This window comes from Paramisgurnus dabryanus, chromosome 10 (genome assembly GCF_030506205.2).
Source record: "Paramisgurnus dabryanus chromosome 10, PD_genome_1.1, whole genome shotgun sequence".
Lineage (NCBI taxonomy): Eukaryota > Metazoa > Chordata > Actinopteri > Cypriniformes > Cobitidae > Paramisgurnus > Paramisgurnus dabryanus.
The window spans coordinates 23,426,557-23,440,664 of record NC_133346.1 but is presented as its reverse complement, the minus strand read 5'-3'; the positions used below and the strand labels follow the sequence as shown (position 1 = coordinate 23,440,664).

At 40.5% G+C, this 14,108-nt stretch overlaps 1 protein-coding gene across 2 annotated transcripts in view; it reads left to right on the top strand.

The window, feature by feature from the left end:
- Positions 1 to 14,108, top strand: part of cntfr (ciliary neurotrophic factor receptor) — a 205,524-nt gene that overhangs the window by 113,013 nt on the left and 78,403 nt on the right. For both annotated transcript variants that reach the window (XM_065290230.2, XM_065290231.2), the window contains exons 3-4: positions 12,287 to 12,520; positions 12,904 to 13,137. In XM_065290230.2, coding sequence (XP_065146302.1) covers positions 12,287 to 12,520; positions 12,904 to 13,137 — 468 coding nt within the window. The remainder of the gene's footprint in view (positions 1 to 12,286; positions 12,521 to 12,903; positions 13,138 to 14,108) is intronic.

The window sequence follows — 14,108 nt, the reverse complement described above, 5'->3', positions numbered from 1 at the left end:
GTGCCGATTTGCATTGGAGCGTTGCCGCATGCCGTTCTCCATCACAAGGAGCTGTTGAGTTACATCCTGTTTCTCCTCTGGCAGACTGGTCATGTGTCTGTGGAAACAAAGCGAGACTTGAGTTTTTTTATCAAAAGTTCCATTGTGCACTTGAATGAGGAAAATAGCCATCCATTATTTTAAAATAATAATGCAGGGGATGGGATAGTAATATATGACTATAATATATGACTATTATGATGATAGGCAATTGGATGAATATGTTTCTAAAACGCATTTTATTTAAATCTGAACAGTACATTACCCATGTAATTGTATGTAATTATTTAAAACATAATATGTAAAAGTCCTGGTATATAAATGAGAGCTCTATAACAAAAACTGCAAAAGTCTTTTATCAAAAGTGGTGGCACCATCTTGATTGGCATGCTAAAGCGATAAGAACGTATAATGATGTGGCTTGATATTGTAGAATAAAATTGATGGAGGTAGATTGTGGTTATAGATAAGTTATTTTATCATACATGAATCACAAGATGGTTTGGTTCTTTCCCTGATCTGATGTTTATCACCCAGTAAGATTTAGCATCAAACTTCTGTTTTAAAATAATGGTCAGTATACACCCATTCTGTTGTTTTACAAGGTCACACATGAAAGAAAAGAGTGATGTTGATTAAAAGAGAATAGGAGCACTGGGGTTCAACTTACTCCCAGATCATGTGGTGCATCACGGGAGGTCTGGGAGGAGAGAGAAAACGAGAAACAACTTCAGTGGCTGGGCGTTAGCAAGCATCCCCCCGACAAGTGTAAGAAAATAAACCAAGTAGCCAAGCCCACATTCTCAACATTGAGCATTTAAGCCAAGTAGCCCACGGGAACAGGATGAAGCTGTCTGATTCGTGTTGTATCAGTGTAATCCTATTGACCTTTCCAGAGTACGAGACAATATCAGCCCACCCTCAGCCTGCAGTCATGGGTACTGTACATTATCACAGCTCTGAATGCATTACAATTCCTTAAAACCAAGAAAGTAATCAAATATTCATGATTGCAAGGGAAAAAAATTTCAACAGAGGTTCAAAAATGTGATCCATACTGATCCTGGGAATCCAGGAAGAAGATTTGTTAATGATTTGAGCCCTATGGGGGACACCAGAATCCCATGCACCAGTATCCGAACATAATACCGTATGCTGGTCTTTTCAACAGAAATGGCCCTGCATGGTACATTTGATTGCAATGTGAACTTTTTACAACATTATTCTGTTAGTTTCAAATGCCAGTGAGCATCCAATGTAGGTTTCATTGCCCACAGAGCTGAAAACCAGCATGTAGTGTAGTTTCAGATCAGATGATGGTTTAAGAAACAAAGAACACTTAATTCACACCGACTGCTTCTGTTCGTGCAGCCTATTAACCGCTTTGTGCTTTTGCAACATTTTGGAAAGACAGCTGTTCCCCATCTAGCCAGGAAATCTAGCTGTCCGCCTGGTCTTCTATTGGCCGGTCTAGAATTCCCTCCACAGGCAACGCTGCATATGTCCTGCTCATAAAACCTTTAGCACTTCCATGTGGGTGTAAAGTCCCTCTTCTCTCATCTCTACATGACGCCTCGGCTCACCTCTGTAGCCAGTTTACATCTACATTATCAAGTGTCAGTTTGACTGCTCCTTTAAACTTCAACCGTGTTTTTCCTATCCGTTTTATTCCTAATGGGTCTCTCTGCCCTTGAAGCTGTGCATGAAAGAAAATTTGCATTGGGTGTACTGCTTTTTTTTGGCTAATATTGCTTTGTTTGAGTGAAGATAATAGGCACTATCCTATAAATAAGTGGAAAGCTGTGCAATAAAAATGTCCATTTTGTGCCATCATGTGACAAGACTTCAAAAAAACTCACTTCAGATTTTATGGCTATAATAAAAATACTACAACATGTTGTAATAATGGTGCTCTCCAAAACATGGGATGAGGAGATGGATCTTTGGGTTTGAAGAAGCAAACATGAAGAACATAATCAAAATATGACCATGAAACATGAAGACAGCATGGGATAAATACAATAACCGACATATGGTGTGTTCAAGTTTATTGGCGAGATTTGCTGCTTGCAGTCGAGGAAGTAGACAGAGCCGTCAGGTCAGACACCTGCTGCTTGCCGTAGTGACGTGTGCACAATGTTTTCTTTTTTTAAACATGAATAAAGTGAATTAGACAAACAAATCTTTTAATAAAAGTTGCAACCAGAAGCCATTTATACTGAATATTTCAGTTGCTGTTTATACTGTATGCCTGAAAATAATGGGAAACATAAGCCTAGATTATTAAAATACCGGTACCACAATATAACATATTCAGGTATATTAAAGAGTTTTACCTGTTATAAAAACACGCATTTATAATGTATTATTGGAACTAAAAGTTGGATTAAATCAGTGGTGTAGTAGTCTAGATTTTTCCCTCTCATCCTTATGCACATTTGTCCCAGCGCAACACCCCATAAGGACCAACACACTTAAATGCATACATTATGAATCTTCATCTAATTGAGAGCATTCTGAAAGTGTACTCGTAAACATGTGTTTTCATCATATCAGTTTATTATAAGCAAGAAAAGACAATGGCATTTGCAACTGGAGCTGATTTTTAGACTGGTTTAATGTTAATCAACTAACTCGTGGCCAAAATTTACTCAGAAGAATTTAATAAACTGTTTACAATGTTCAGTCCATCTCTAACACATGCATGAAAGGAGAAAACTTATCCACTCTTTAAAAAGCTATTATCTGACAGCTATTGATAGCTAACATTACAATACAGTAATTTGATGGTGTAAATGTTTTTAATTAATACGCATTTTAGATGAAAATTAATTAACTCTCATTTGCATAGTCGTTGATATAAAAAGCTTTTTTGCATATAATAAAAGCAGTGTCTACGAATGAAAATAGGCTTTTATTTAATTCTTATCACAAGATAAGTAATAATGTAGCCTAATATTAGATACCAAAAAACAAAGTGGAGAAGACAATCATTAATTTGCAGGTCTGAACTGAACATTGATGCAGACATAAAAGTTTGAGATCCTATACATTAAAATCTTGAAGTAGATATAAAAATGAAAACAGATAGATTAGGTAATAAACTGGACTGATCTATCAAAAGAAGGTCCAGATTCTATTGGGGTAGGGGCGTGTATGTTTAGGTGATTTCAAATATCAACATTGGCTTTCAAACGTGTACTCCGCCTTTAACTGTAGAGATTTTATGTTCTAGCACTTCTCCACATGGACTGTTTGTTTACAGTGTTGTCTAAGCTAGGTTCGATGACCACTTGATGATGTCAAAGTACCACGAGAGTGATTCAAAGCAGACTTCTCCGTGTGATTTCTTAATCACTCTTGCTGTACTTTGATGTCATTCCCCTGTTGGTGCTTGTGGCTCTACACTAGTCTGTAGTCACTTTTGCGTAGCCGGTCATTTGATTTCATACCCCGATCAGATCGCGCAGTTCAGATTTAAATAAAACACACCAAATAGCCTATTGTAAATTAGATTTGACCAAATTAGAGATGCTTATTATTTTAAAATATTGCTTATCAACTATAAAGCCTTAATGGCCTAGCATCTCTGTATCTTCGAGAACTACTATAAGAATACTATCCATATACTATACTATCCATACTCTGCGGTCGCTAAATTCTGGCCACTAAATTATTCCTAGAATATGAAAAGTGTCTAAAGGTGGAAGATCATTTTCCTACACTGTAAAATTGCTATAATTATGCAGCTGGTTGCCAGTAACTTACTGTAGAAGATAAAGACTGAAAATATTTCATGTTCATTTGAATTTGAACAAACTGTTGCCAGTAAATAGCATAAATGTAAAATCTACAGTAAGTTACTGACAGCTGGTTGGCAGTAAGACCCAGGTATACTGTAATTTCTACATAAAGCTCTGGAACGATTTACCAAACAATGTTCAAGAATCAGGGATGACAAGACACACCTAAGGACAACAAATACAATGACCATAATTCAATTTTTTCAATTCAATTTTATTTATATAGCGCTTTTCACAAAAGTCAATTGTTTCAAAGCAGCTTTACATAAATACAAGCAGTGAAAAGCACAGAAAAACGACAGATAGCACAACAAAATACATGATAGCATAAGCAGTTAAATTTGCTGCGGCTATGACTCAATATTATAAGTGAACGTATTACTAAAGTAACGTCTAGAAGAGGAAGCTAAGTAAAGTCCAAAAAGGCTGCCTCCCCGGGGTGAAAAACCCCCTAGGAGAAAAAAACCCCCGGGCTTTTATCAGAGGAAAAATAAGTCCAAGGAGGGAAAAACCCTTGGGAGAACGGATAAGGAGATTTAGCAGAGATTAAGCGGGTTCTGCCGGTGATCGTTGGTCAGGCATCAGCTGGGCATCACGTTGAAGGACGGCCAGTAGATCAGAGGTGGGCCGACTTTTCACATCTACCGGGACTGGGTCTGTTTGTCTCGTTGTCCTCGGGGTCGAGGACGAGACAGGGAGAGAAAAACAAAATCGTATTAGCGTAGCGGCCGTTCATATGTATTGAAGTGTCACACAGTGATGTGGTTTAACTCAGCTTAGTTCCAGACAGACTAACTATTGCGGCATAATTATATTATCCACAGTTGAGGATTTAGCAAATTGGGGGCCCAATGCGAAGGTATATATGGTAAATAAGGGTCACCTTCCGATCTTTAAGAGAAAATGAAACCTGACGACCCGTTTGACTAAGGCCTAAAGCCCCACTGTCATCGTTAATGCAGGTTCAGTGGCAAACGGGTCTATATTGTATACCATTTACAAGACCACGAGAAAACGCCAAACATCGCAACCCGACCATATGTGCTAACCCGTTTGACTAAGGCCGGAATCCCCACTGTCGTCGTTAATGCAGGTTCAGTGGCAAACGGGTATGTATGGCATACTATTCACAAGACACACGAAAGCGCGAAAAACGCAACCCGACCATACATACCAACCCGTTTGACTAAGGCTGGAGGCCCCACTGTCATCGTTAATGCAGGTTCAGTGGCAAACGGGTCTGTATGGCATAATATTCACAAGACTTACGATAGCGCCAAAATCGCAACCCGACCATACGTGCCAACCCGTTTGACTAAGGCTGGAGGCCCCACTGTCATCGTTAATGCAGGTTCAGTGGCAAACGGGTCTGTATGGCATACTATTCACAAGACTTACGATAGCGCCAAAATCGCAACCCGACCATACGTGCCTAACCGTTTGACTAAGGCTGGAAGCCCCACTGTGGTCGTTAATGCAGTTTCAGTGGCAAACGGTGGCAAACTATTTAATGCAATTCATTTTAAGTGTTCATGCAGAAAAGGTTTTTATTTATTTATTTGGTTGGTCTGTGTTATGACCGTGAGTGCTTTGTTCCGTAAAAATAACTATTGCGAGTTAAGTACCTTTTCTAGACAAATTATGTGAATGCTTTGTTGAAGAGAAAAGTCTAGATTTAAAATGATCGACTGTGTCTAATTCTCGGACATCGGTTGGTAAATCATTCCAGAGCTTAGGGGCTAAGTAGGAAAAGGATCTTCCACTTTTAGACACTTTTGATAGTCTAGGGATAATCAATAGACCAGAATTTTGCGACCGTAGTGTGCGTGATGGATTGTATTCTGATAGTAATTCTCTAAGATATGAGGGTGCTAAGCCATTTAAAGCTTTGTAGGTGATTAGTGATATTTTAAATTGTAAGCGATATTTAACTGTTAGCCAGTGTAAAGATGCCAGAATTGGGCTTATGTGGTCGTCACTTCTTAGATCGAGTAAGTACCCTTGCAGAAGCGTTTTGAACTAGCTGAAGCTTGTTGACCTGATTTGAATGGCATCCCCTGAGTAGCGAGTTAAAATAGTCTATTCTAGAGGTCATAAAAGCATGAATACGCTTCTCTGCGTCAGATGTAGACAGTATATGGTGTATTTTTGAGATATTTCTAAGATGGAAGAATGCTGTGCGGCAGACGTTGGCGATATGACTATCAAAGGATAAGTTGCTGTCGAACATCACACCTAAGTTCCTAACCGTGGAAGATGGCACCACAGTACAGCCATCTATGTGCAATTTGTAATCTGACATATTATGTTTGTTGCGATTTGGTTCAATAATAAGTATCTCTGTCTTATTGGAGTTGAGCTTAAGAAAGTTATGTGCCATCCAGTCACTAACATCGCTAATGCAGTCTTTTAGCTTAGAAAACGTGTGTGTTTCGCTGGGATGCGAGGAGATGTAAAGCTGGGTATCATCCGCATAGCAGTGAAAACTTATGTTATGTTTCCTGATAATGTCTACTAGGGGTAACATGTATAACGAGAACCGGATAGGACCTAAAACTGATCCCTGCGGTACACCGTATTTAACCAGGGAGTGATATGACTCTTCCTCATTTACATAAACAAAGTGATAGCGATTGGTTAGATATGACCTAAACCAGGCTAGCGCCTGACCACTGATACCGACATAGTTTTCTAGTCTATTGAGTAAGATTGTGTGATCTATTGTGTCAAGGGCTGCACTAAGGTCTAGTTATATAAGAATTGAGATTTCACCACGATCGGATGTTAATAGGAGGTCATTTGTAACTCTAATGGCGCTTTTCCATTGCATAGTACCCCACGGTTTAGTTTAGTTTGGGTCGGGTCACCTCACCTCACTTTGGCGTGGTTAGCTTTTCCATCGAGTTTAGTATCACTTCGGAGTGGGAGGGATTATAGGCGTGTCGTTATATTTACGCTGCCTACTGCTGTGACATCATACACATGAGAGCGTTGTTGTACATTACCATACATTCATTTATTTCTCAGTCTGCCACAAAATTAAAATTGGCCACAACAAATAGATGTTTGCACATCGCGTTTGTCTCACATGACAGTTTCTGTTCAAACACCTGACCCGTTGCGTCAGTCGACGGCGCTCCGCTGAGCCTCATTCAAGTTGCATTTAAGCATATATAATGCGGACGTGCACGTCGCGAATGTGCAGCCACAAACTGCAAGTCTGTAAAAAACTGTTATGGTGTCCCGGATTCTCAACCTGTGGATGTTTTTCATCACTAAAAGGGTGTTTGGAAACTTAAAGCAGAACACAGATAACAACATGTTTGCTTGAGACAGCGCAAGCTAGCAGTAAGCTAAAGCTAATATTTACATTATAGCGATGACGCTTCTCTCAGACCAATCAGTGATCTACAGTGTTTTCGCGTCACGTTTGGTATCAGCTTGGAACCCCAACCGAGGTGGTACGAAAAAAAGTATCGGGTACTACGTACTGCACCCAATGGAAAAGCTCCCAAAAGTAAGCTGACCCGACCCAAACTAAACTAAACCGTGGGGTACTATGCAATGGAAAAGCGCCATAAGCAACGCTGTCTCTGTGCTATGGTGGGGCCTGAATCCTGATTGGAACTTTTCATATGTACTATTATTTGTCAAGAATGTGCGTAACTGGCTTGCCACTACCTTTTCTAATATTTTCGAAAGAAAAGGGAGATTTGAGATTGGTCTAAAGTTATTAAGCTCTCCTTGATCAAGCTGTGGTTTTTTTAATCAGCGGTTTAATAACTGCTAGTTTGAAAGCTGTTGGAACGTATCCTATTTCTAGCGATGAGTTAAAGATATTTAGAACCGGGGTTGACACTACAGGGAATACCTCTTTAAGTAGTTTTGTGGGAACGGGGTCTAATATACAGGACGATGATTTGGATGATGTGACTAGTTTAGAGAGCTCATCTATTGTAGTAGGTTTAAATAAATCAAGATGTTCGTATAGTAGTCTAGTGTTAAGTGAACTAATGGGTAGAGTGGTGGCTGCGTGGGTAGCTACGATGTTTTCCCTAATAGCAGAAATTTTGTTAGAAAAGAAGTTCATGAAGTCGTTACTATTGTGTTGCAGTTTACTATTGGTTTCTGTTTGTTCTTTGTTTCTAGTCAGTTTCGCAACTGTGCTAAAGAGGAAACGAGGGTTATTATGATTCTCATTTATAAGCCTTTTAAGATATGTAGATCTGGCGGTTTTAATAGCCTGTCTGTAGTGTTTAACACTCTCTTTCCATGCTGCACGCCATACTTCTAACTTTGTGCTTCTATAATTTCTTTCAATTTTTCTAGCTGACTTTTTAAGGGCTGCGGTGTGATGGTCATACCATGGAGCTGGCGGTTTTTCTTTGAATCTCTTTTTTCGAATGGGAGCAACGGCATCCAATGTGTTAGAACAGACATTGTTTAGGTTTTCTATTACAATATCTAGATCGTCACAGTTATCTGCTACATGTTTCATTTGGGACAGGTCTGGAAGAGTGCTAATAAAGCTATATTTAGTGGTGGAAATTATTGTTCTGGCAAGTCGGTAGCATGTTGTGGATTGAGTGATCCTATCTAGAAGTACAGTGTATGACACAAGGTAATGGTCAGAAACTGCATCACTCTGAGGTGATATTTCGACGTCATTAATATTGAGTCCGAGTGACAGAATTAAGTCTAATGTGTGCTTACGAGTATGCGTGGGCCCTGTCACGTTTTGTCTAATATTGAGAGAATTTAGAACATCCATAAATGCACGTCCTAATGCATGTTTTGGGTTATCCACATGGATATTAAAATCACCAACAATAAGAGCTTTATCTACAGTGACTACAAGCTCAGACAGGAAATCTGCTATTTCTTTAAGGAAATCTGCATGGTGGCCCGGTGGTCTATAGATTGTCGCTAAGGCAAAAGAAAGCTGTTTGTGGTTACGATCAGTTATTTCCATATTTAACAACATTAGTTCAAATTATTTAAATTTTAGCTCAGATTTTTGGTTTACTTTAAAAATTGTGTTGTATATTGTAGCTACACCACCCCCTCTCCCCTTTAATCGAGGTTCATATTTATAATAATAGTCTTGTGGGGTGGATTCATTTAAACTAATGTAGTCGTCTGCTTTAAGCCAGGTTTCTGTTAAACAGAGTGCATCTAAGTTTTTGTCTGTAATTATTTCATTGATAATAGGTTCTTTATTGGTAAGCGATCTAAAGTTAAGAAGGCCAATTTTAACATTCGAGGTTCATCTGTTAATGTATTGTTTTCTAATTTTATATTAATCAGATTTGTACCAGATGTAACAAGCGGTGCTCTGTATTTATTTGTTCGGGGAACAGATACAGTTGAAATGTGCTGATATTTCGGTAAGATTGACTCAAAGTGCTGGGATATAAGTGGTCTTGACATATCACGGCAGCTAACAGATGGACGGTTAAGCCGATCCGTCTGTTTCCTGACCTGGGCCCTGGATAGTCAGACTATATCAGAATTAAGACTATTGATCAGATTTCTAGTGGGTATAGCACTTCCTTTCGATGACGGATAAGGGCCATCTCGGGTTAGGAGGAATGGTCTTCCCCAGAAATGCTTCCAATTGTCTATAAACCCTACATTATGCTGAGGGCACCACTTTGACATCCAGCCATTGAAAGAGACTAATCTACTATGTGTTTCATCTCCCCGGTAGGCGGGGAGGGGACCAGAGCATATTACATTGTCTGACATTGTTTTTGCAATTTCACACATCTCCTTAATAGTATCTTTGGTGATTTCCGACTGTCGGAGTCTGGTGCCATTCGTGCCGGCATGAATAACAATCTTAGAAAACTTCCGCTTAGCATTAGCCAGCACTTTAAGTTTGGATCTAATGTCAGACGTTCTGGCTCCCGGTATACACTCGACTATGGTGTTTGGTGCCTCAATGTTAGTGTTCCTGAGTATAGAATCTCCAATGACCAGGGCACTTTTAAAAGGTGTTTCAGCTGGCGTACTCCTTAGGGGATCGAATCTGTTAGAAATTACCGTAACGTTATGGGTCTTAGAAGGACGCCGTATATGACTATGCCGCCTGACAGTCACCCAGTTTGACCGCCGACTTGACTCTGATGTCGGAACCGAGCCATGTGTATTTTGATAAACACTATGCACGCTCGATACAGTATTTGTAATATTTACATTAGCATCTGATGTCTTTTCGCTCGATAGATTATTTGCAACAGTAACATTAGCGGTTTTGCTATCCTCAACTAGCGTTCGGATGCGCGATTCTAGTTCAGCAACCTCCTCAGTTAACCTTAATACTTCAATACACTTAGTGCATGTAAACCCCTCTATGCTAACAGCAGAAGCTAAACTATACATGTGGCAAGTAGTACATGTTACAATAACAAGCGGAGTCTTACCGCTTTCATGCTGGGCGATGGCGTCTTCGTTTACCCGAACGCGGTCCCCGGAGCTGCATCGCGTGGGGTGTTCGGTTGTGACACACCTCGGTCGCCTGCGAACGTCTGGGGCCAGGGTGATGTGGGGCATGCTGAATCTGCGAAGGCCGGGCAGCGGTTCCTCCACAGCTTCCCGATCGCTTTCATGTTGGGCGATGGCGTCTCCGTTTAGTCGTTCACGGTCCGTGAAGCTGCATCGCGTGGAATGCTCGTTTGTTGCACGCCTCGTTCGCTTGTGGACGTCGGAAGGCAGGGTGAAGTGGGCGCTGTACCTCGCGTTGGATCTGCTAAAACCGGGTAACAACTCCTCCACAGCTTCCCGCTCAGGTGAGGACAGGTCAGAAAAGCATATATCAGATGAATCCGCCATTAGATCGGAAAATGCTAGCTTCAGCCTCCACCGTTTGTTGATGCTAGCGGGCTATATGCTTACACTGGGTGTTTATTAGTGATAAATAGTTTCACGTGGTAGTACTTTTAAAATAACCATGGAACTAAAATACAGGCATGATAATTTCAAAATAGACATGAACTATAAAACACAAGATAGATACATGACAATTGTGCATTTAGAATTAAGCATTTTAAGCTATCGGAAGGTCTTATTTTTGTAATGCCAATGGCTATTAAATCACCTTGGTAATTTAATACTATAATTCCCAAAAGAATACCCCTAGTAAAGCATATTTCCAATGACTTAATACAGACCAGAAGAGCTTCACCCCACTGAAAATTTACAGTGGGATGAAGGACACGCCAAGTCTTTTGCATGCAAATTTAAAGTTGAGGGAATCTAAAGAATGATGACATCAGTAGTCATCAAGTCATTCACAATAGTAGGGCTATTCTGCTATCCTTATAATACAATATATTTTTTTGCCGATATCAATTCACAAATTGCTATTTGCCAAGTCTTCCTGTAATAAAATTTGAGTTATGTTCTATAGATTTTGATTTATTTGGTCATTGATTCTTTCATGACTCATATCTGAAAAGACAGCCACATGCTTTCTGTTGGCAGGAAATTTGCTGTAGAAATGTATGACCGCATATCATCTCACCCCAGACGATATTGTGTTTGCATTACAAAAGGTAGTCGCCACTTTCGTTGTCCTTTCCCCTTCGTCGCACCAGCCTGTCACTTTCTGTTTTATTCAACACAGGAAGTTACAAGCTTTGACAATGAAGGAAATGTAAAATTCATGGATTTGGTTTGCCCAAAGGACATGTGCATGTGGATTAGCCTACGGGGATAGTTAGTCAGGTCAGTGAAAGGAAGAAAAATAGTTTTTTTCTTACCCCGTGCACCACTGGAACCACAGAGTCAAAATAAATGTGCAAAAAGAGCATTGATGTGTTTACTTGGTTTTGTTGGTTTGTGTGTTTTGAAGCTTTTGTTGTCGTGTGACAGAGGGGCATCTAGGCGGCATTACTCACAGTTGCGACATGAATATTTTTGTTTGATGACAATGCCTAACAAAGTGCCTTAAGGGGAAAGTTCACCCAAAAATGAAGATTCTGTCATCATTTACTCACCCCCATGTTGTTCTTAACCTGTATGACTTTGTTTCTTCAGTTGAACACAGTACATAAAATTTTGATAAATGTTAACTGCAGATGACGGCACCCACTGACTTTCACAGTAGGACAAAAATACTATTAAAGTCAATGGGTGCCATCATTTATCAGTTGGGTTAGGGTGGAATAGCGTTGGGAAATGGGTTAGGGTTAGTAGAACAACTTGACATGTAGTTGCAAAGACACCTTTTTGTTTGTTAAGGGACTATCATAATGAATTGTAAGCAGATATAAAGCAGACAGTCTATTTATACTCTAGGGACTGGAAGTTGACAAGTAGTTGCAAAGTTAGTCCACGTTAGACATTTTCTCAAAAGTGTTACCCTTTGTATTGGTGTAGTAGGACAAAGCACCATGATGATACATGATGATGTTGACCTTTGCTTTGTTGTGTTTCCTCAGGTGCCAGGATTCAGTATGAAAGGATAGGAAGTGATGTTACCATGCAGTGCGGCTCTCTGGACAACGACGCCTCAGTAACATGGAAGGTTAACGGTACGGATGTGAAGGCCCGCAAACGGGAGGACGGACCGCGGCTCATCCTGCTGGAGGTGGACATGAGCAGCAACGGCATGTACAGCTGTTTCCAGAACTCTGACGGACAGCGTCGTGACGTGATCAATCTCCGTGTTGGACGTAAGTCGTGTCTGGTTTTCAAAGCAACTCCTTTAACACTACACAATGATGACCAAACTGATTATAAGTAAGGAAATAACAAATCTGGTTAATCTTCCATCACAAACAAACCACAAACCATTTCTGTTCTCAGTCAACCAAAACATGAACAAAATGTTTTGTTTGTTTTCAATTCTCACTGATACTTTGTAACCCCGTGCAGATAAATGTATTTTCTCACTCAATGCTGTGTAATTCGGTGTGACAGTTCAAAATAATCTCTCCCTGGAATATCGATCATTGCACTCCTCGCATACTGTCATAGATTCTGATGTTGCTTGTCTGTGATGTTACAGGCAGACGTGCTGTGATGACCTTTGCCTTTTACTCTTGTGTTTCCTTAGGTGCAAGGATTCAGTATGAAAGGATAGGAAGTGATGTCACCATGCAGTGCGGCTCTCTGGACAATGATGCCTCAGTAACGTGGAAGGTGAATGGTACGGACGTGAAGGCTCACAGTCGGGAGGAGGGACCACGGCTCATCCTGATGCAGGTGGACATGAGCAGCAACGGCCTGTACAGCTGCTTCCAGAACCCTGACGGCCAGCGCCGTGACCTGATCAATCTCCGTGTTGGACGTAAGTTGTGTTTGATTTTCCACACTTGCTTATCTATCTGGATCTATTTTGACGTTCCGTTTTTATGCTAGTGGGAATGTCAGGCTATAGCTTGGACACCTTGGGCCCTATGGTAATGATCTAAGCGCATGATCTAAAGCTCCTGGTGCACAGCCTAAAAGGGTTGTTCCTATTGTTGTAGGAACGATCTACACACACCACTGGTCCACTTACATGGAAGTAGGCATAATGTTTTTACAGTAGCCATAAACAGACAAACTGTTCTACAGAGCGTGTGTCATCCCTTTGTTGACATATTTGTCCCAGATGCGCGTTGTCCTCCTGTTTATAGGCGCATATTACTAACGTGCTCTTTAAATAACAAAAAAAATGCGCCATTGACTTTAGACTTGGCGTAGTGTATTATAGTTGCATTTAAATCAACGTGCCAACAATGTGCCTGAACACACCTCGTTTTCAGACCAGAATGCCCTTGGGTGCACAAATGGGAGCAAATGCATTTGCTATTTAAACAACGTGATGCTGAACGTGAAAATTATAATTTTGCCGGGCTGAAACTAGCAAAAACCTTTTTGAATGTTTTGAAAACCTGGGAGTGGTCAGTCATGATCAGCTTAGCTTCTCGGAGCTTGTTACCAGCACCGCCCGCTCTAATAGATTCATCCTCTACAATATTAGGAAAATTAGACCTTTCTTACTTAAATGAGCATGCTACGCAAGTCCTAGTCCAGGCTTTTGTCCTGTCCAGACTGGACTTTTGCAATGCGCTACTGGCTAGACTCCCAGCCTGCACAACCAAACCCCTACAGATGATCCAGAATGTAGTGGCAAGAGTGTTTTTTAAGGCCAAAGAGGGTTCACGTCACTCCTCTTTTTGTCAAGTTACACTGGTTTCCTATAGCTGCTCGCATCAAATTCAAAACTCTGCTCATAGCCTTTAAAACCACCACTGGGTCATCACCCCCTTAACT